Raw genomic sequence first — 20936 nt, forward strand, 5'->3', positions numbered from 1 at the left:
AAGGGGAGGAGGAAGAAAACGAAAAGGAGCAAGGAGAGGAGGAGAAAGAGGAGGAGGAGGAGAAAAGCGAAGAAAAACAGACGGAGCCCGGGAGACGAGAAAGCAAGAGAGGAAGAAAGAGGCAGAAAGGGCGTGTTTAGGCGCTACGTCTCCCCTCCCCTTTCTCAGGTCCCAGCTCCGGCTCCTGCTCCGCGCTAGCTCTCCGGCTCCAGCTCCCCGCAGGCGAAGCTGGGCGTCGGGTGCGATAGCCCGGGCCGCCCCTCGGGCCGCCGCCCCGCGCCTGGCCGCGCTCCCCACCGCGCGCTCCGCACGCCCAGCCCGGAGCCCCCGCGGGGCGCCCTCCAGTCCCCTCCCCCTCTGCCTCGCGCCCTCTCCGGGGCTGCGACACCCCCGCGGCCCCGCCGCGCGGAGCTCCAGGCCATGGGCTCGGGGCGCGTCCCCGGGTTCTGCCTGCTCGTCCTGCTGGTCCACGCGCGCGCCGCCCAGCATGGCAAAACTGCGCAAGGTAAGGGAGGCGCGGCGCGGGGCTGCGGGGCTGCGGGGCTGCTGGATGACGGGGCCCGAGTCAGGGCAGGTGCCTGGAAGTGCGTGGCTGTCAGGACCCGGCCTTGTGTCCCGGACTCTCCGGCCAGACCTCTGGGCGCTGTGCGCCTAGCGAAGCGCTTGGAGGAGCCTGGGGGCGGCCGGCAGCAGGGAGCATGCACTTCTGCCGGTTTCTCTGCCACCTCTAGCATCTTCCGCCGAGGTTAGAGAATCTTCTCCCAAACATTGCCAGGGACTTCACTCGGGGGCTTGAGACCTAGAGAAGTTTTTAGCCGTGCCGCACACTTCGTACCCTCACCCCCTCCCCGCACGCAGACAGGCCGAAATTTCAAAGTTGCTGTCTTATCAAGTCTAAAGATGTTAAAGAAAAACAGGCTCTTTCGCGGTGAAACCGACTGCCTGTCACGGGATGGTAGGGGGCAGAAGGAGAAAATGTCTGTGACTGGCTTCTGGCACGCACGTTGCGTTTCTGCCTTTTGGGGGGGAAATCTCTTTCGTCTCGCATGGCTTTCATTTCTTATCATAATATTTATTTATTAAGGCCTGGGGTTTCCAATTCCATCTAAATCCAGGTCAGAATTGCATTAAAATAACAAAGTAAAATTCCAGGCTGGGAGCTCTGACAGATTCCCTCTAGGAATTAGAGAGAGACTGGGAGGCCCTCCTGCCCCGGTCCCTGACCCCGAGCTCACTGCCCAGCCAGTCCCAAGGCTGCGCTGGCAGAAACCAGGCTGGTGTCCCACAGTTCTCTGGGGACAGCCTCCCCTCCCCCATTGACCTGCTACACCCCTCCCCCCACGTTGTCCTCACCCAAAAGAGATTTATATGGACAAAAAGAAAATTCCTCTTAGCAAGATTTTGCCCGGGAGGTAGATTCTGCCTATTGTCCCAGGGGCTCCTGAAGCCAGCCAGGGATGAGGAGGTGTCTGAGCCAGGAGAAAAGTTGAACTTGGGAGTTGGGGAAGTCTGAGTGTCTGGCAGTCAGGTCGCTGTGTGGAGGGGTCTGAGCCCTGGAGTCCTAAGCTGTTGTATGCCACCCGCTTTCACTGTGTTCCTAGAAGGTGCTAAGTCAACACCACCCGCCTCCCCCAAAACACGGTCTCTACCCTTGCCCCCTCCAACCTGTCCATTAACATAACTAAACACGGGAGACCCTCCGCTGTCAAGTACCAGACCCCACCCCACGCTCCTTCCAGCCCCAAACTGCTTCTTCTGCAGCCTTGGTTCCAGACAGCCCGCTGCCTGGAACAGCCCCTCTCCCCACTCTGGATTTGCTTGTGTGTTTTCGTAAACAAAGCTGGCTTTTGTAGTGCACGCTGACTTACTCATAACATGGAATTAGCTAGGGAGTTTAGTCTGAGGAAGGAACAGATTTCGTGCAGTAATCTAGAGACAAGATAAGGGCCTCTTTCAAGTTGGAGCCAGTGTCTGCAGAGGTGGGGGGGACAAGAGGAGAAGCAGCCTATTAAAGGGGCTCCAGGTGCAGCTGGAGACCCCTAAATGGGACAGGTGTGTAGGGAAACCAAGGCTCTCAAGGGATAGAAGTCAGGATATTTCCAGGGTACCTCGGGTACCTTCTTTTATTGGACACCCCACTGGGTGCTGGGGGACACTCAGCAGGAGGCGGTACCCTCAAGGCCCCTGCTTATCTCAGTCCTGAGCGCCAGCCACCTGCCCTGGTGAGGCTGCGGTAACTTGACATCTGCCCCCTCCCCCCGTAGGATTTCTGAGTCTGGCTGGGGCTAGGCTGGAACCTCTCATTAACCCTACCATCCAGGAAATCTGTGAAACCCCGTCCATCAAAAGTTGCCTAACAACAGGTTTGCTGGAAAACAGAGCTGTGCTTGGACTCAGATTTGTAGGTAGATGCTGCAGGCAGGGTGAGAACTCTTTGGTCTGAGCCTTACAGGCTTACCCATGGTGCTGTGAGCTCCGGGAGGCCTCCCTTGCCCCCTCGGCATATCTCCCATCTATCATCAGGGCTGGGAAGTCCGCCTTTGATGCCACGTGCTCCTCAGTGGAACCCTAGAGGGTCTGTAAATCGGAAACACCCTCAGCAAGCATCTTGAAAAGAACTGCTGCACTTCTGGGGACATCTGTGTCCCTGGGAGCGTCAAAGCCATGTGATGGGACGAGGATGGAACTGGGACAGGAGCTTAAGAATAAAGGAGGGAGGGAGGAAGCGAGAGGGAACACCAACTCCAGCACCACAGTCCACCCCTGGCCCGCTGTGTCCTCTGGGACCTAGCCCCAGTCGGGGATTGCTGAACGTTTTGTCCCTGTGGATGAGTGGGCGGGTCAGCTAGTGGGACTGGGAATGAGTGAGCTTGCTGGGTACACGGTTTTGAGTGGTTCTCAAGTGCCTGTCTGTGTGTCTTAAAGTAGACAGACTGGATAACCAAGATAATTGTAAACTTAAAAGCATTAATTTGCTTTGCTTTTTTTGAGGGGTGGGGGTGGGGTAGAGGTGGGAGGACAGCCATGGCTAAAAAGACCTAATCCCCACTTAGGGCTCAGGTTGCAGCTGAATGAAAAGGTCTCAGGGCCTCCAGGGGGACTGGTCCAGCCCCCAGGCCGGCTCTGGCTCTGGGACAGCCAGGTTGGCCATTTAGTTTACCTGGTAGTTTTCTTTCCTTGCTGGGGATGGAGACTGAGAAAGTCAGCCATTTAAAGCCACGGCATCCCTGAGAGTGAGCGTGTTCATCTGGTGGGAACAGTGTCTCTCTGTCTCTGGGTCTCTGTCTGGGTGTATGTGTCTCTCTCCTTTCCCCCACCCTCTCTTCCTCTTTAATGTGGCTGTTTCCTCTCCTCCCGGCTTCCCTCGGCTCCTGTGGCCAGCTCCTACAGTGAGGGGACTGTTCCTCCTAGCCCCTCCCTCCAAAATATGAAATGAAAACCATAACCGTGTCAGCGGGTGAGGGTGGCTCCTCAGGCAGCCGCCGTCGCTTGTGCCCCATCGAGGCCCTACTGGAGAGAGCAGACAGACAGACAGACAGACCCCATTCTTAGATCCTGTTGTTTTATCAATTTCCCTAAGCTCATCCCCACTTTTAGGAAGTCCTCAGAAATCCCTTTGACCTCTTTCTGTGGCTTTCTGGTGGTGTGTCATAGGTGTGGGGAAAGCCTGGGGCTAGGAGGATATAAATTTTGTTCTCCACCCCACCCCACACACACCCGAGTCTCTGTAGGGTAGAATGGGAGAGAGTGGACTACAAAGACCTAGGAATCCCAACCGTTACAGGTAGAGAGGCCTCAGATGAGACCGCTTTCTGGAACCTTCTGGAATCTGAGAGCATGAGAACCGGTTTGCGATGTGAGTGGCTAGGACCTGTTGTGAATGGAGACAGGCCGGGTGTGAGGTTGGGAATGTGAGGTGTGCATCCACTGGGGTGTGTGAACATGCATGTGCATGACTCTGTGTGTGTGTGTGTGCGCGTGTGTGTGTATGAGCACATGTGTGTGTGACGCTCCGGTGAGGGGGAGGAGGTGGGCGATGTGCGTTTTGTTTTAGTTGGAGAAGGAAAGTAGAATGGCTTGGTCCAGTGCCTTGAACCAAGGGTGGGGGAGGGGAATGCGTGGCTTCAGATCCTCTGGAGAAGATGGTGGAGGTGGAGGAACTTGCTGCCAGATCCCACCCTGATCTCTGCTGCCTGCTTCGGTGTGCGGGTGTGGGCCTCTGTACCCCTAGCACATGACCGCTCACTAAGAAAGAGTTCCTGTCAGGGCTGGAAACTGCGGAGCCGCTCTGAGGCTGGCAGTGCTTACGGGAGGCCCAGACCTGGGGAGACAGGAGTCTGGGAAGCACTGGACTGCTGGAGCTCAGGGGAGAGGTGAAAACAGCCAGCGCAGGGCCGTGTGGAGGGGATGAATGGGCTACTCACCTGGGCAAAGGAGGGACACTGACTCTCTGTCCGCAGACTAGCCACTCCCTTCCCTGCCAGCCTGAGTTCTGCCTGCCTCAGGTGGCACTAGGTGGGTGGAAGAGGAGGTGTGAGCTCTCCCAAACTCAAGCCCGCTGGCTGGGAACTCGGGTTCTGCCCATTTTGCTGAACCCATTCATATCCGTAAGCTTCAGTACCCTCTCCACCTGGACCGTGTTCCATTCTGCCGGTTGGAAGTCGGGCCACTTGGTACTTTTCCTTTCTTCCCCCACCTCAGTTTCCCAAGGAGGGTAGTCCTGTGTCAGGCGAGCAGCTAGCCTAGAAACCAGCCCCAGAAGGCCATGGACACTCTTCTGTGTATGTGTGCACTGTGGTGCCAAGACTGACCCCTACCAATCCCCGAGCCCTGCCCTCCTCAGACCAAGGGCTCGCTCTGGACTCGGAGCTGGATGCGTTTCAGAAGTGGGGTACCCCCCACCCCCCGTCCTGATCAGGCCGCCGGGGACTTTGGTTTGTCAATGGTTTTCTCCTGTGACAAACCATAACCCCAGAGAGCTATGGGCTTTGAATTTCAGAGCTTTGTGCCCACGACTGTCTGGTTGCGGTTACGGACAGTGGCAAACTGAGGACATGGTTGCTGACCTGTAGAAGATGCAGGATAAGGAATCCCTGGGTGAGGTCCAGCGTCAGGCTATGTGGGCGTCCTCGTGGGAGGATGGGATGTTAAAGGGTAGACCCTGGGGGGCAGGTTTAGAGAGAGGACGCTTTTTACAAGTTTCTAATTATATTTATTTGGAGTTTTCCTCTGGCGGTTTGAAGCTGTTAACAGCAGGAACCTGTATCCCTGGTGTTTGTTTTTGTTTCTAACCAGCTGCTTGGCCCCAGAGAAGTGAATCCCAAGGCTGGCGACACCTGCCCACCACTGCGCCTGCCTGCCCGCCCACCCTCTCCTTGCCTGTGTGTCTGCCTGCTCCCTGTCTATCCTGGTCTCCTCTTCTGCCATGGAGCATCCAGAGGCTGGCTTTTGACCACCAGCCAGTTCAGTTCCAATCCATCTCGGGCTCTGTTTGGTTGCTTGCTTCAAGCTGAGTGCTGCCTTGGGGCCAGGGGAGGCAGAGACCCATCTCTCAAGTACTTTTGAAGGCTTTCGGGGGCGGGACAGAGTTCTGTCTCTACACTGGCTATTGGTTCTTCCCCAGGGTAACCACATTAGGCGGTTCCCCATCCATTAAATAAGACATGCCTGCAGTTGCCCGGGAAGGTAACAAAGGAGCCCAAGAGCCTACATCCACTGTATCCTCCAGGCCTCAGCGCACTGTCTTTGGGGACTCTTAAAAAATCTCCATGTGTGCTTGTGCAGGCACACTGCCATGGCACACGCGTGGAGGTTAGAGGACAACCTCTGGTGTCCTTCTCACCGTCCACCTTGTTTGACACATTGTCATTGTGCACCAGCTGGCTTGCCCTCTGGGGATTTTCCTGCCTCTGCCTCCCGTTTCGCTGCAGGTGTGCCAGGATTAGAGAGGCACGCTGCTGGATCTGGCTTTCCAGGAGTTCTGGGGCTCCTGGCTCAGGTCCTCAATGTCACACGGCCAGTGCTTTTCACACTGAGCTATCTCCCCAGCTCTCTCCTCCTCAGAATAAACTCCCTAAGACACCCCTCTTTCCAGAAAAGTAAAGAAGCAGGCTTCCTTCTGGGGCATGCCACAGGGAATGGCCTCCTCCAACCATCTGATTAGCAGAGACCTACGAAGTACCTCCACTCCACTGTTACTCTGTCTCGTTCACTGCTGAGCCCTGGGCACCTGGCATACTGCCCTGGTGGTACCTAGCAGTCATTTGCTGAGTGGTCAGGTACGCACAGCTCTGCCAGCAGTGCTATGGGTCCAAAGGGTCAGAAGTCATGGCCTTCAGGAACTCACGGCACCAAGTTAACATGGAGCAAGCATCCAAGAGCATATTGGAGGGGTGAATAATGACAGCAAGCTTTTCTTAAGCACTCACGTATGTCCATACTGTAGCACATGCTGGGTATTAGCTCATTTGATGCTGGGAGCAGCCCCCAAGATGGTGCTGTGACTGGTGCACAGGGGAAGAGAACTGGTGCTCAGAGGTTGACTCAGGACGGCACAATCACAGGCCAAGCCTGCACTGGGACCGCCGCAGTATCAGTCGAGAACCCGCACTGGGACTGCATGGCACCAGTCTAGGACCCATACTGGGACAGCCGTGGCACCAGTCTAGAACCTGCACCAGGACTGCCACAGTATTGATCTAGAGCCTGCACTGGGGCTGCTACCATGTTGGTCTAGGACCTGCACTGGGCCCGCTACAGCGCCCGTCTAGAGCCTGCACCGGAACTGCTACAGCACCGGTCTAGAACCTGCACTGCTACAGTGTCAGTCTAGAACCTTGAGTCAGTCCGTCATGGTGCTCCTCTGGCAAAGTGTCTCCCAGCTCAGGCAAATCATTTATTTACATGAGTTGAAAAAGATATTCCCAGACCTGCCCAGGAGGTCCTGATTTGGTGGGTCTAGACACCCCTGAGTCTTTAGAGGTACCCTGATTCCAGTGTGCAGCCTGAACCAAGAACCAGCAGTCTAAACCAACCCACGCCCAAGAGCATCACTTGGCTTGCAGCTGGTAAACAGCTGTGCCCTAGGAAGATGGACCAAAGCTGAGGCTTCCCACGTGTGCCACAGAGGTCCCTGCAAGGACACATTCTGGGCCGCCAGGTATTCTGAGGCGCTCTGAAGAACTGACAGAGGAGGGGGAACAGGGTGCGATTGGGGGCCCTGTTTCCTGCTCTGTACCTCAGCCCAGTTTGCTTCAGAAGATGCCAGCCACAGTTGGATGGTCCCTTCTCCAGCAAGCACCCAGCCACGGGAGAAATGGACCATGTTACATAAAACCACTTCAGAGTGTTAGCTGAGCAACTCAGTGTGAACCAAAGGGAGGGCAAGTTGAGTCCCCCAGGGCGCAGGGCTCCCCAGGAGCTGATGGACAGTTCTGAACCAGGCATGGAAAGATGGAAAGGGTGGGCCTGGAGCGTGACTGAGGAGGAGGAGGTGGGGGGCAGTGCACTGGTCAGGTGGTGGTGAGGGAATAGTCCAGGGTGGGACGTGATGTGTGGAGCCGTGAGCTGAAGACAGGTGAGCATTGTGAGTGGGGAGATGGCAGTAGCTAAGAAAAGCCTGGGGCAGCCGGCAGGGGAGGCCAAGGGAAGAGCCTGGTGTACCCGGAGCCGAGCCCCAGCAGATGGAGACAGACAACACCAAGATGGTTACACAGGGGGGCTTTGGAGGAGCCTCCACATTTCTGGGTTCCCCATTCAGAACCCCTGGGGCTCTGCTGTCCTTGGACCTCTGTGCTACTGGGGCGTTTCCCGTTGTGCTGTCCCCCGTGGACATTTGGCTGGTGGGGCCCAAGAGCTGTTTTTGAACTGCGATGAAGAAAACCACATGAGGCTCGTGGCTACTTGCAGTGGACGAAACAGAGCTGGACCCCCACTGCTCGTCCCTCGGCTCACACAGCTCAGACTTCTTGTGCGGATTCTAATTAGTATGATTACATAAAAACCTGGACTCGGCTATTAGGGGGTGAAAGCTGAAAGATCATGGAAGCAGAGCAGCCAGCTACTAGTTCTTACCTCTATGAAATCCTCTGAGTGGGATGCCCTGCCTCTGCCAGTCCTCAGACTGAATCCTGAGTCCCATTCCCTCCCTCCCTATATTCCTCTCTCTGCCCAGCCGTATCACTCCTGTCTCCACCTCCCTAGTGCTGGGGTGTGCCACCACTGTTTGGCTCTGTTTCTCTCTTAGACTAATCTCATGTAGCCCAGGGTGGCCTTGAACTCACAGAGATCTATCTGCCTCTGTCTCCCAAGTGCTGGGGTAAAAGGTGTGAGCCACCACTGCCTGACCTCTAACTAGCTAACCAGTGTGACTAGCTCCACACTCTGATCTTCAGGTGAGCTTTATTTGTTAAAGCACAAACAAAATATCACCACATTTCCCCTTTTTTGTCTAAAATAAAAAAGGTTATAACTAATATAAGGAAAACTATATACAATAAGTATAACAACCATATACAGTATGTACAGGCAATAAGTATATCAACAATGTCTGGTCCATTTGCATTTGACAAGTTCAGAAAATGTTCTAGTAGTCCTATCTCGGTGAGAATGTTCCAGTAGTCCTATCTCGGTGAGAATGTTCCAGTAATCCTATCTCGGTGAGAAAAGTGTTGTACCTAATTCACTTTTTTTAAACTTGTGTTACCAACCCAAAATTATCTTTTTATGTCTCTCAACCTTACACAGTTTCCATTTCTTTAGTGAATTTCTTTGCTGAGTCTGGTTAACACTTCCTGTTGCCCACATCCTTACTCAGACAAATTAGCCTCATGGCTGCTCGCAGCCTCTTTTGAGGAGGCACCATCATCCCCATTTGGGGGGAGGGTCTTGGGACCAAAAATGAAAAAGAAGCCAAGTGTGTTGCCACATGCCTGCCATCCCAACACTAGGTAGGCTGGAGCAGGGGGATTATGAGCTGGAGGTCAGCCTGGGCTATATAGTAAAGCCTTGTCTTTTAAAGGAAAACTTAGGGTGGCGCATGCCTTTAATCCCAGCACTCGGGAGGCAGAGGCAGGCGGATCTCTGTGAGTTCGAGACCAGCCTGGTCTACAGAGCTAGTTCCAGGACAGGCTCCAAAGCCACAGAGAAACCCTGTCTCGAAAAACCAAAAAATAAATAAATAAATAAATAAATAAATAAATAAATAAATAAAGGACAACTTAGGATAAAGCCTCCCAGAGGTGGGAGAAGTGGACCTTAACTGGGATTGTCTCCGCTCCTGTTAACCTTCCTTCAATGGGACAGTTCTCGCTTCTGTATCCATTATATCAGTCAGACAGACAGGTTCTCCAACAGTCTCTTGCCATCCACAAGGTCACTCGGACTTGGTTTATGAACTCCATCTTCATCTTTTCACTCCATGGTGACAAGCTGGCGGGCTCGTGACTGCTGAGCTTGGGTGAGGTGGGCAGTAAGTGTAGACAGGATTGTCGGGATGGCCAGCAACGGCACAGAAGGCTGGGGGGTCATGAGCAGAGACAAACGGAGCTGAACGGAGCCAGAGGAGCTGAGGCAGGCAGAGCGTGAGGTGTTTTCATTGCAGGTCTCAGCCCATGGTACCCCAGCCCTGGCCCCAGTGCTTCTGGAAGCAGAGTGTCACAAACTACAGGAACTGCCGGTGCAGTGTGCTCTGCTTAGTCAGAAACTCCAGGACGTGCCTTGAGCTGGGTTCACTGGATCTGGCAAGGGCTGAGAGCCTCCATTCTAACAAAACCCACTTGGCAGCTCAGGAGTCATACCCGCCTGCTCTCAAGCCCCACTCGGTTGTCTATTCAGATACTCTTTGGAAACTTTGTATACTTTTCTCTAGTTCATAGGTGGGCATGGCCTCTTCCTTCTCAGACTGTGACAGGCTTCTCAACCCTAGTTGCTCATTAGAATCATCTGGAAGCTTTGGTAAATTACGGATTGCCAGGCCCTGGCCCAGACTTGACGACTACAGACTTTGGGGCCTTGGGCATTTTGCGGGGAGCTGCTGAGAGGAGGATCTCCTCATGCCCAGTGTCTCGTGGCTCCTACCTGCTCCTGCTTCCTCTCACTGGTCTATCTGACTAGGCTAAGTGGCCTGTGTGTTCTGAATGTAACTACTGCCCCAGCACAGCCTTTTCCCTCTGAACGAGCCCTCCTCCTCGGCATCACTTCAGCTGTCTGGGCGCTCTGGTATTGTCTCTGACTTCCCCAGGTTCTTTATATGATTTATTTTGGCTTTTTGAGACAGAATTTCTCTGTGTAACAGTCCTGGCTGTCCTGAGACTTGCTTCGTAGACCAGGTTGGCCTTGAACTCACAGAGATCTGCCTGCCTTTGCCTCCCAATAGAGGTCCTTTCTTAATCACCTTCGTTTTTTGCCCCTCTGGAGGGGCCTCTTCCCTTAGTGTCATGCCTGTTAGAGGGAGCATTGGCGTTGGAGCAAAAAGATCCAGAACTGAGGGCAGGGGAGCTGCCTGCTCAGTGGGAGCGCTCCAAGAACTGTGCTTACCAAGCTTCAGATGGCCAGGCCAACACCTGTCAGATCCTGGCCCTTCTGCTGCTAGCTCAGGGGCCAAGGAAAGCCTTCCATGGAACTCTGTTCCTCTAAAGCCGCTTGGTCCCATGCTGAACAAGTAGGAGCAGGCTTGATCTTTTGTCCTGGTTTTTGAGAGAGGGTCTCACTATCTAACCTAGAACTCCTGACCCTCCCTCCTCTGGTTTCCAAGAGCCGGGGTCTCGGGTGTGCGCCGCTGTACCAGAAGGACAAGTCTGTTCTACAGTTGACTGTGAGGCACATGAAGAGCCCACAGAGGCCCCGGCTCCTTTTCTTCCTTAATTTACTAGTGACCAGCTGGGCAGGGTGGTTCATGCCTGTAGTCCCGGCATTTGGGAGAGAGGGAGGCAGGAGGACCAGGCATTGAAGGCCACCCTCAGCTATGTAACAAGCTCTAGACCAGGCTAGAACATAGGTGTCCCTTTCTTAAAAAAAACTTATCAGTGACTGGACTTTTAGGAGACCAGTGACTCCGTTGCTCTAAGCCTGCTGCTACGAAAAATAAACTAATTCACACTGTGTCTAACACATCGAGTGTGCTGGGCAAATTGAAGAGTGTCTCAGAGTAGCTGAGCCATGACTGTGGTTTGAATATCTTGGAGGCAGTAAGTGTTCATTGTGACTCCCTGAAAGGACCAGAGAATGTGGGGACCTCAGGTGCACTGGCTCTGTCTTTAAAAGGGGACTCTGACTTGGGGGAGTACACCTTCAAAACTTACTTGAGGGGCAGTGTGGTGGTCCTCACATGTCCTCCTCTGCCCCTGCCAGATGTGGATGAGTGTGTGGAAGGGACTGACCATTGCCACATCGATGCCATCTGCCAGAACACGCCACGATCGTATAAGTGCATCTGCAAGTCCGGCTACACCGGGGATGGCAAACATTGCAAAGGTGAGACTGGGGGGCGCCTACGGAAGAGTGGGAACCAATGCTGTTGCCTCGGGGACGGCGTCACAGTTCCCAACACCTGCAGCCTCTACAGGCCCAGGAGGGCCTCTTCCTAGAGAGCAGAGTGTCCTGGTGTGCATCAAAGCATTGCACAGATGAGCCGGAGAGCTGGCGGGAACATTCCCTAGCCTCTTACCCACATAGCCGTCTGGAGTATCACACCTCAGGCTCAGAACTAAGGCCTGCCGGGCGGTGGTGGCGCATGCCTTTAATCCCAGCACTTGGGAGGCAGAGGCAGGTGGATCTCTGTGAGTTCGAGACCAGCCTGGTCTACAAGAGTTAGTTCCAGGACAGGCTCCAAAATCACAGAGAAACCCTGTCTTGAAAAAGCAAAAAAAAAAAAAAAAAAAAAAAAAAAAAAGAACTAAGGCCTGAAGATCCCTGAAGCCTCAGCCTCTTGTACCGTTCAGATCGTGCTCATGGGATGGGACTGGTGTTCCCCAGTGGGAGTTCACTCACAAACAAGTATATTTTCTGCCATAATTAAAAAGGTTAATTCCAAATAGCTTAGGAATATTGTTCTCAGTGTGTGACCTTGCATACTGCTGCGGCTTCGGTGGACGAGGTCTGTGATACTGCTTGTTGGTAACTTTTTGTTACCCGCTAGGACCTGAGGGGTATTGGTTCAAGGATGACACCCCCCCCCCCCAGCAGTACCACAGTTAAAAAAATGTTCAAAGTCTCTATATAAAATGGCATAGCTGTTTGTGTGTGGTCTTCAGCATCTCCAGCCTGTATCCTCTCTGTGCACAGACGTGGATGAGTGTGAACGGGAGGATAATGCGGGCTGTGTGCACGACTGTGTTAATATCCCTGGAAATTACCGGTGCACCTGCTACGACGGATTCCACCTGGCACACGACGGACACAACTGTCTGGGTGAGCAAGGGGGGCTCGGCGCTCATTTGGTAGTGGAGGAGGAAAAGGGGCCAGAAAGAGCTGAATTCTTTCAAGGGAGCACGGGGTAGGCACGCGGGGACTGGGGTGCTGCTGCTGGCCGGAAAGTACTAGAGGGGCGATGAGAATGGTGGGCTCAACTCCGTGCGTGGAGGGTGAATTAGCTTCAGACGAGCCCTGTGTCGGTCACTTAGAACCTGTGGGACCTTGAGCCTCTGGGAACCTTAGATCTCTCATCCCTAAAGTGTGTTAGTACCCTTCTTAGAGGCTGCTTGTGGCGGGGGGGGGGGGGGGGAGAATCATCACGAGAACCTGTGTAGAAAAGCCGGGTGCAGCTTTAACACGAGCGGGTGCTCCATGGACGGGAGCATTGTTGCTGCTGCAGATGGTGCTCCTCAGGGCCCTGGAAGCCTCTGCTCCTTGTGCCTAGTTTTGTCTCCAGCCTTCCTGTCTTCAAGCTCACCTACCTAGTTCTGAGCCTCAGTCTGCCTGATGTCCCTCATCCCAAGAGCTCCGATACAGATGGGCTCCCTGGGCCACTGAATTCAGCTTTAGTCTGTCGTTTTTGAGAGTTAGTCAGACCAAGTGAGAGGTCCCCTTAAGGAGAAAATCTGAAGTGTACAAAATTTGAGATTTGAAATTCTCTCAACTTTCTCTTTGGTTCTGGCAGAAGAGAGAATCGGCAAAGGAAAGAGCAGTGGGTTAGGGTGTCAGATGCCCCATGGTCTAGGACCTCCCTTACTGCAGAAGGGCACGTGACCATTGCTGCTGCCACCCTTCTACCCAGGTCCCTGGCAGACCCTTCCCAGTGGCTGTCTTCCCCATCCCTTCTGTCACTGTAGAAGGGGCCTTCTCTATCCTGTCACCTGGAGACTCCTTAGGGTCAAGAAATGAAACACTGGGTGCAGGATAGGGGTACCCATGGGACTATGAATATCAGTTCTAGGTCTTTGGCTTCCGTTGGGTCTTTCTAACCCCACTCCTCACCAAGAACTAACCATAGAGATTGAGAGAGAGAGAGGAAAGAGAGAGAGAGAGTACTGAGAGGGTCAGAGTTACAACAGTCTGTGTAAGGTGTGGGTTCAAAGCCTCAACCATCTCTTTAACTCTTAGGGAACCTTTGAGAAAATTGTCCATGTGGTGGGCCTCAGTTTCCCCAGGGAGAATCAGGATGGCAGTAGCCAACATAGAGATGGAGCTACAGAAGTGAGCTGTCAGGGTGAGCTTGGCTCTAGGGCTGGTGACTTGGTGGCATCCTATTGTTCCTCCTCAGCCATTCAGGGTGTGGCCTGGTCACCTTCCCCACCCTTCCATACCACACTGCCAGGCTTTGTTTTGTTAAACCAAAATAGGAGAAAAGCTAGGAACTGTGGCAAAGAGCCCAGGCCCGGGGGGAGGGGAGGAAGGCAGAGGTTGTGGCCGGTCCACAGAATGGTCCTTGCCTCATGACGACTTGTGACTCAGCTGTCATTCCCGCCATTGTCGGCACCACAGCCATTCTGCTGCCTGAGGACAGAGCCATTTCCAGGTTCCTGGCTGTCATCACAGCTAGGGGCCACTCCTGGGTCCGCCACTGCCAGCCGGTGTGACTAATCTCCATCCTTGTCTTCCGCAATGTTCCTCCTCTCACCCTGGCTTCCCTCCTGACCCCGGCACTCAGGCCCAGGGTTGTGTGTTCTGTATACCACATGCCTGAGGTGCCAGAAGAGGACACTAGGTCCCCCAGGACTGGAGTTAGAGGCAGTTAGCTGCCATGTGGGGACTGGGACTAGAACTTGGGTCTCATTGCTGAGCTGTCGTCTCTCCAGGTTTGACGACCCCCTCTCTACTATGTGGGGGAGGGATCCAGTCCTCACCTAGGCTAGCTATGTGGGATGCTCCCCACCCTACCTGAGCTCTAATCTGCGTTCCTCTTCACAAGTACGGGACTGCTTGCTAAGGTGGCTTATGTGTGTTTGGGCCCAGTCTCTGGTGCTGCCACCGCAGCCCCACCAATCCCTGTCTTGCACAGATGTGGATGAGTGTGCTGAGGGTAACGGTGGCTGTCAACAGAGCTGTGTCAACATGATGGGCAGCTATGAGTGCCGCTGCCGAGAAGGCTTCTTCCTCAGCGACAACCAGCATACCTGCATCCAGCGGCCAGAAGGTCAGCCCATGGCCTGGGAGGCCCCAGGCTTCTCCACCCCGCTTTTCCTCTACACCCTGTGGCCTACCCTCTAGATTCCTTCTAATTTCTTAATGTAGTCACAGCCTAAGGGCTCCACACACAACACTGTATTAGAAAAAAATCTAGGGGATAAATCTGGGATCAGGTCATTGCCTGGAACTGAGGTTACTTTGGGGCGTTCTCTGGCCCGGCTGTGATGGGGACACTGTTGGTGGGCATTCATCTGTAAGCTGCCACTTCTCAGGGACAGCCTCACCAGTGTCCCCTTCCATGGCTTGGATGGAGGAAGTTGTCAGAGGGAGCCTGGAGTGTGTGCTGCCTGCTCTTTCCTTCACTGGGATCTGATGTCCCCAGGGCAATAGTTCTGGTCTGCTTTGTAGCCCATCACCCACTGAGCAGCCCTGCCTGTGGGAGGAACTTAATATTCGTGCCATAGCCAGGCTTGATGGTGCATACCTCTAAGCCCAGCACTCGGCAGGCAGAGGCAGGTGGATCTCTGAGTTTGAGGTCAGCCTGGTCTACAGAGTGAGTTCCAGGACAGCCAGGGCTACACAGAGAAACCCTGTCCCCCTCTGCCTCCCCGACAAAGCGGCATAGTAATCACCTCTGCTAGTTAGTTCCCGCTTTATCAATCTGATTGCTATTTATCTTCAGGTTTCTAGTCTCGGTTTAAGCTCTTTGAGCAAATAGGTCCTGGTTTAGATTTTCCTGGGTCATTCCTAAATCCCAAGCAGCTCTGGATTTCGGCTGACCCTCACAGTGTCCTTAGCCCCAGCTGGCCCCGCCCCTCTGCGGCCTCCAGGTGCAGCAGGAGCACCAGGCTCTGCTCTTTCCTTTGCAGAAGGAATGAACTGCATGAACAAGAACCACGGCTGTGCCCACATCTGCCGGGAGACTCCCAAGGGCGGCATTGCCTGTGAATGCCGCCCTGGCTTCGAGCTCACCAAGAACCAGCGGGACTGTAAACGTGAGACCTATAAGGGCAGGGGCGTGAGGGATGGGGGGGGGGTGCGGCTCAGTAGCCAAAGGGCAGGGAGGACAGGAGGACAGGAGGAAAGAGGCCGGGGGAGGAGGGAGGTGTGGAAGGACGCAGAGAGGAACCAGCCCTGCTGACCTGCAGCACGAGGGGAAAGCTGGCTGACAGGTCTCCCTCTCTGCACAGTGACCTGCAACTATGGTAATGGTGGCTGCCAGCACACATGCGATGACACGGAGCAGGGTCCCCGGTGCGGCTGCCATGTCAAGTTTGTGCTCCATACTGACGGGAAGACATGCATCGGTGGGTGAAGCTAGGGAGCAGCTCAAGGCACTGTGACAGGGTGGGCGCAGGGACTGGGGACTGCGGGGGGTGGGGGAGTCTAGGTGCTGGACCTAGTAACTGCCAAGGGATGATGACCCATGTAATGGCAGGTCCAGTAAGGGACAGGACTCCGGGAGACTAAAAGGCACACTCAACCCTCCGGCCTCCCCAGGAGTCCCACCCCCCTCTCCCTCCCAGGCTATAACATTGCCAAACTGGGACCCAATAGCAGAAGTGCTGGTCAACAAGACTGCAGGGATGTCTTGAGTAATTCTGGGGTGGTCAGTGTGGGGAGGTGGGGACTGGGACAGGCAGGTGTCCCCACTGTGGAACAGGCCAGGACATACTGTTTGTCCCTAGAGCAGCCAGTCATGGGCTGACAAGTAGGGTGACTCCGGCCACCGCTTCCTCTCCACCCCTGCAACTCCATCCCTTTCCTGCCCCTCACCTGATGCCCCCAGGCTCACCTCCCACCCCCCCCACCCCCCGACCACTGGAGCCTGTGGCTGCCCGCACCCCTCAGCTGCTGCAGCCTTCCACCCCCTGCTGCCTGAAACCCATCTCCTGAACTCCTACGCCTGACCAGAGTCTCCACATACCCTGAATGAGCTAATTCCTTCAAGTTACCTTTTGGATTCCCTCCGTTGCCATTTCTTCAGTGGCGAGATGACTGGACAGTGTGTCCCCTTGGAGAAGTAGGAAATGAAAGGGCTTTGGCCAGAGTTGAGGCAGGGTCTCCAGCCGTGCATGGAGAGGCATACTTGCGCTGTGGGCATGGGCACTTATGGAGAGATGTCCGTCTGGTGGGCTGTAGCAGGCGGGGGGTGGGGGGAAAGGTGAGCACGGTGGCTCTGTGTTCTGTGTGTCCAAGACAGATTCAGGTTAGGACCGATCAGTCCATTGCCCCTGTCCTCTCCACGTCCGGAGCAGACGGGCTCACACAGGTTCCCGGCACTGCTCGAGATATGTGTGGATCGAAAGTGCCCCTCTAACGGAAAGCTCTCCTGCTCTCGCTCCCCCCATCCCCTCTAACTCTTCAAGGACCCTAAAACAGGTTCAGGTCTTCCTAATGCCTTCTCCAGCTGGGTTATTCCAGCTCCTTTCATATTCTCCTTATAGAGCTAATTTGTCTGCTTTGAAAACCTCCCACCACCCTTTGGACACACCCACATACCCCCATATTCTCCCAGAAGAAACCGCATGTGGTCCCTGGGGAGAAGAGACAGAGGTCCCATGGGGAAGAGGCAGAGTTCCTTCTTGGGTTTCTGTTTGAATGTTCTCAAACATGGCTGCTTTTTGAAAATGCCCGTATCAAGCTTGACCTCTCCAACCCAGGACACACTGCACCATCTGGGCGGCAGCAGCAGCGAGGCAGGACAGAACAAACGAGCAGCCTTTTCCCCAGCCCTCTTCCCCTGCTCTGAGGGAGATGAGCTTACTTGCCTTGGCAGGAATTGTCACTGGGTTTACCAGGACGCTCAGAGTGGGGAGACTGGGAGTGTAGTTAAAAGAGAAGGGATTTGGGGGGTGGCTGAGTGCAAGCCTTGACATCTCATGCCAGCTTTGCCTCTGACATGCTCTGTGGGGTCGAGACTCAGAACTTCTGTTTTATAGTCTCTTGATGGGGGCCTGATTTCTTTGAGGGTACCAGGCAGGACAAGGCTGGGGAATGAGGCTAATCTGGGGCCCCAAGGGTCACCATGTGGGGCTAGTGGTTTGGACCTTCAGGGTGGAGGGTACAGGGTGGGCCTGGGGCCCAGTGGGCTGCAGTGGCGCCTGCCCCAGATCTAAACAGCTTTTTTACAAACAGGGGAAAGGCGGCTAGAGCAGCACATGCCCACTCAGGCCGTTTCTAATGGTAAATATGTCTGCTCTCCGCTTGCTCTCACTGGCTTGCTAGGGAAGGGCTAACCCGCTGGGGCTCCCACTAACTGCATGCCCAGCAGGGCTTCCCCTGGTAGTGCGAGCACTAGACCCATCAGGTGGTAAGGAACTCGAGTTCCTCAAAGCTGGCCTGGGAACCTTCATGCTGATGTTTTCCTGGTTCCCCTCCTTCCTCATCTGCTTCCTCTTCCTATACCACCTTCTAACACCCTATCCCCTTCCCAGTCATCAGTACCCCCCCCCCCCGCCCGTCACTGCCTCTAAAGTCTTAGCCAGTGCCATTTTCCCATCGTTTCCACTAAGCCACTGAGATAAGGGGCATCAGAGTGGGATGTCATCCCCTCTGTGGGTCATCCTGCTTGGGTTCCTACTCTTAGTACACCACTGAGAGCAGCTGCTGATCTCTGCCTGACCTGAGTTTGGATCCTGGCTCTGCCATATTCTCACCAGCCAGTCTCGAGCGAGCCCCATCTTCTCTGGCCCTCAGCTTACTCTTCTGCAGAAGGGGGCAGTGATAGTCCTGCCTTGCACCAAGGACAGGGCAAGCTGTGTCCTCCTGCCGCCCTCCCTGCTCTGAGCAACTGTCCTGCAGAGGTGGACAACTCTGTCCAGCTTCTTGGTCCAGCCTGGCATAGGCACCGTGCCAGTTCTGTGCCCATCCTGGGTCCTCTGGAGGATCTACACACAAACAGGATCTTGTCCAGGCCTTGGGGGCCCTCTTTCCATACTTTGAGCACTTCTGGGAGAGACTGGACTTGAGTTGCTCATGGTCTGGCGGCCTCAGACACAATGAGAGGAGCCCACTGTGGTCGTTCCCAGATCAGGACATGCCAGGGACTCCCAGGCAGAGGTAGGCTTCTTTTGGAGCCCTGGCACGCTGCCCTCATTGGTGACAAGGGTGGACCTGATATCCTGAGCGTAGTTTTCTCTTGTGTCATGGAGGCCTTGGGATGCTAACGGGAGGATGCTCAGTGCCTCTAGGACAGGCCGAATCACTCCAGGTCCTCGTGCAGGTTCTTGCAGTACTAGGGCTGATGGCTTTCCTCTCCAAAGCAGCTGTTTGAGTCCCTTTCTCTTGGGCCAGGCCTCTCAGCAGGCGCAGGACCGATGGAGCTCAACAAGGCTCTGAACTCTCTTCTGTGCCCCTTCCACCTTCCCTCTCTGGATTCCTCCTCCCTCCAGCCCCTCCTGTGCGTGCACATTATCTCATCAGTAAAATAGGAGGACCAGACAGCCAGCTTGCTTCCAGGGGGACAGGAGGGTTTGGGAGGAGGTAAAGGTGGATGGCCCAGCTTGGCTATCTCCTCTGAGGTAGGGTGTCAGGCCCGCAGTGTCCGGGAGGGGGATGAATCAATGGGCAGCCATCAGTGTCTTGAGACCCTCTTCCCACCAAACCTCTTAGGAGACTGTCCACCATGAACCCCCGACCCCCAGGATGGGAAGAGACTGGTCTGCCCCTTCTGTTCCCCGGCAGGCCAAGCCCTCCCTTAGCTTTCATCTCTCCTGCCTCCCCACCCCCACCCCCTCAGCACATTCCTGCCTGACAGCTCCGGCTTGTACCTGCCTCGCTGCTGTCCTCCTTGTTGCGATCAAGTAGGGGGCAGGGATGTGGAGTGCTAGCTCGCTGGGCTGCACTCCTGGGGAGCTGGGCCTCAGGAGGAAGGGGAGGCTGGAGCCTGGGGCTTCTGCTTAATGCTCCTGCTGACCTCCGGCGAGGTGGCTGAGGCCTTCACTCAGGCCAGTAACCCCATCACTACCCACACCTCCCTCCACAGAGACCTGTGCCGTCAACAATGGGGGCTGCGACAGTAAATGCCACGATGCCGCGACCGGGGTCCACTGCAGCTGCCCTGTGGGCTTCATGCTGCAGCCAGACAGAAAGACCTGCAAAGGTGAGACCTCAGAGAGGGCAGGAGCAGGGCAGCCTCCGCCAGGATGAGGTGGGGCCGAGATTTAGCTCTTATGGAGCCACAACTCCCTTCTCCCAAAGAACCCAGGACAAAGCTAAGGGCCGGCTCCTGTCTACTCTCCCATCTCAGTTCAAGGGGAACAAATCCAGCTAGGGGCACAAAAGTCCAGCTAGCACTTTGTTGCCTTCTGGGCCCAGCCTCCCTTGTTCCTACTGTCACCCCCGTCCTGTCCTGTCCCTGGGAGAAGGTTCCTGCCCTGAATGAACATGGTCACCCCTGAGCTGGAAGGCCATCTGAGCCGACCCTTGCCTGAGGGCATGGGTGGCTTTCACTTTTTGGACCTGCATTCCTCAGCTCTTCCCAGTGGCTCTGGAAGGATCTCTTAGACTGTACTAGGGAGAGTGAGAGTCGGAAGCACCAAAGAGAGCCTGGCTGCCAGTTCTGAGCCCAGCTCCGCGGGCTCCCTCCATTGGACCTAGCTCATAGATGTGCTGTGGGGATGGATGAGCTGTATACAAATGAGGATTGGCACGTGGGGACCCTTTGGGCTTGGCTGTCTTTATGGTTTAAATTCCCACACTACCCATTCTACTCCCCTCCTTCCAGTTCACTGGGATTTGTAGACCGTGAGGGAGAGAGGGGGAGAGAGGCCATTTAGAAAATGATGACTCATCACGTCTGTCTTCTGGTCTTGAGAAGTGGGGACCGGGAAGTAGGGCCGGCTCCTTCTTTGTGTCTTTTGGCCCAGCAGCTGCAGGAGGGGGAGGGCTGGGGCAGCAGGTCAGCCAGCCGCACTCGAGGTTTCCTGCTGGGCAAGACTGTTGACAGGTAGGCCTGCCGAGCGAAGCCCCACCCCTCCCCTCCAGAAGTGGTGAGTAGCCTGGGTCCTGTCTGCCACCAGCTAGGGAACTTGACCTCAGGAAGGAAGCTGCTCACCCGCCCCTTTCCCTCTGGTACCCGTACCCGACACTGCCAGGCTCTGAGTTTCTCCAGTCCCCTGCCTGGCCCCACTCCTGCTCCTCATCTCAGCCCCTCTCTCTTGAAAGTCCTTTCGACCTAGCATCGTTGCCAGTTCCTCCTCCCTGAGGTTGCCCCTTTCCAGCAAGTCTCTCTAGGCTCAGCCCTCCTGACCCAAGCTGTGTGACAGCGTCCGCGCTACGAAAGGAGAGTCCTGTTACCGTCTCGGGGATGGCCATCAGCTGGAGAGTACGGGATGTGGCCCAGCCTGGAGTTCAAATGGCCTCCTGTT

General features: G+C 55.1%; 1 protein-coding gene across 2 annotated transcripts in view; it reads left to right on the forward strand.

Moving 5' to 3' along the window:
• Nucleotides 1–420: 420 nt before the first annotated feature.
• The window catches only part of Scube3 (signal peptide, CUB domain and EGF like domain containing 3), a 33832-nt gene continuing 13316 nt past the window's right edge, over nt 421–20936 (forward strand). Inside the window, exons 1-7 of one of the 2 annotated variants that reach the window (XM_041634289.1) lie at nt 421–505; nt 11350–11472; nt 12283–12408; nt 14438–14572; nt 15435–15560; nt 15756–15872; nt 19553–19669. In XM_041634289.1, coding sequence (XP_041490223.1) covers nt 421–505; nt 11350–11472; nt 12283–12408; nt 14438–14572; nt 15435–15560; nt 15756–15872; nt 19553–19669 — 829 coding nt within the window. The remainder of the gene's footprint in view (nt 506–11349; nt 11473–12282; nt 12409–14437; nt 14573–15434; nt 15561–15755; nt 15873–19552; nt 19670–20936) is intronic. The other variant, XM_041634290.1, reaches the window with a different exon arrangement.

Source organism: Microtus oregoni, unplaced genomic scaffold (assembly GCF_018167655.1).
Source record: "Microtus oregoni isolate MIOR12 unplaced genomic scaffold, Mior012 000046F_ref0000063, whole genome shotgun sequence".
In the NCBI taxonomy this organism is placed as follows: domain Eukaryota; kingdom Metazoa; phylum Chordata; class Mammalia; order Rodentia; family Cricetidae; genus Microtus; species Microtus oregoni.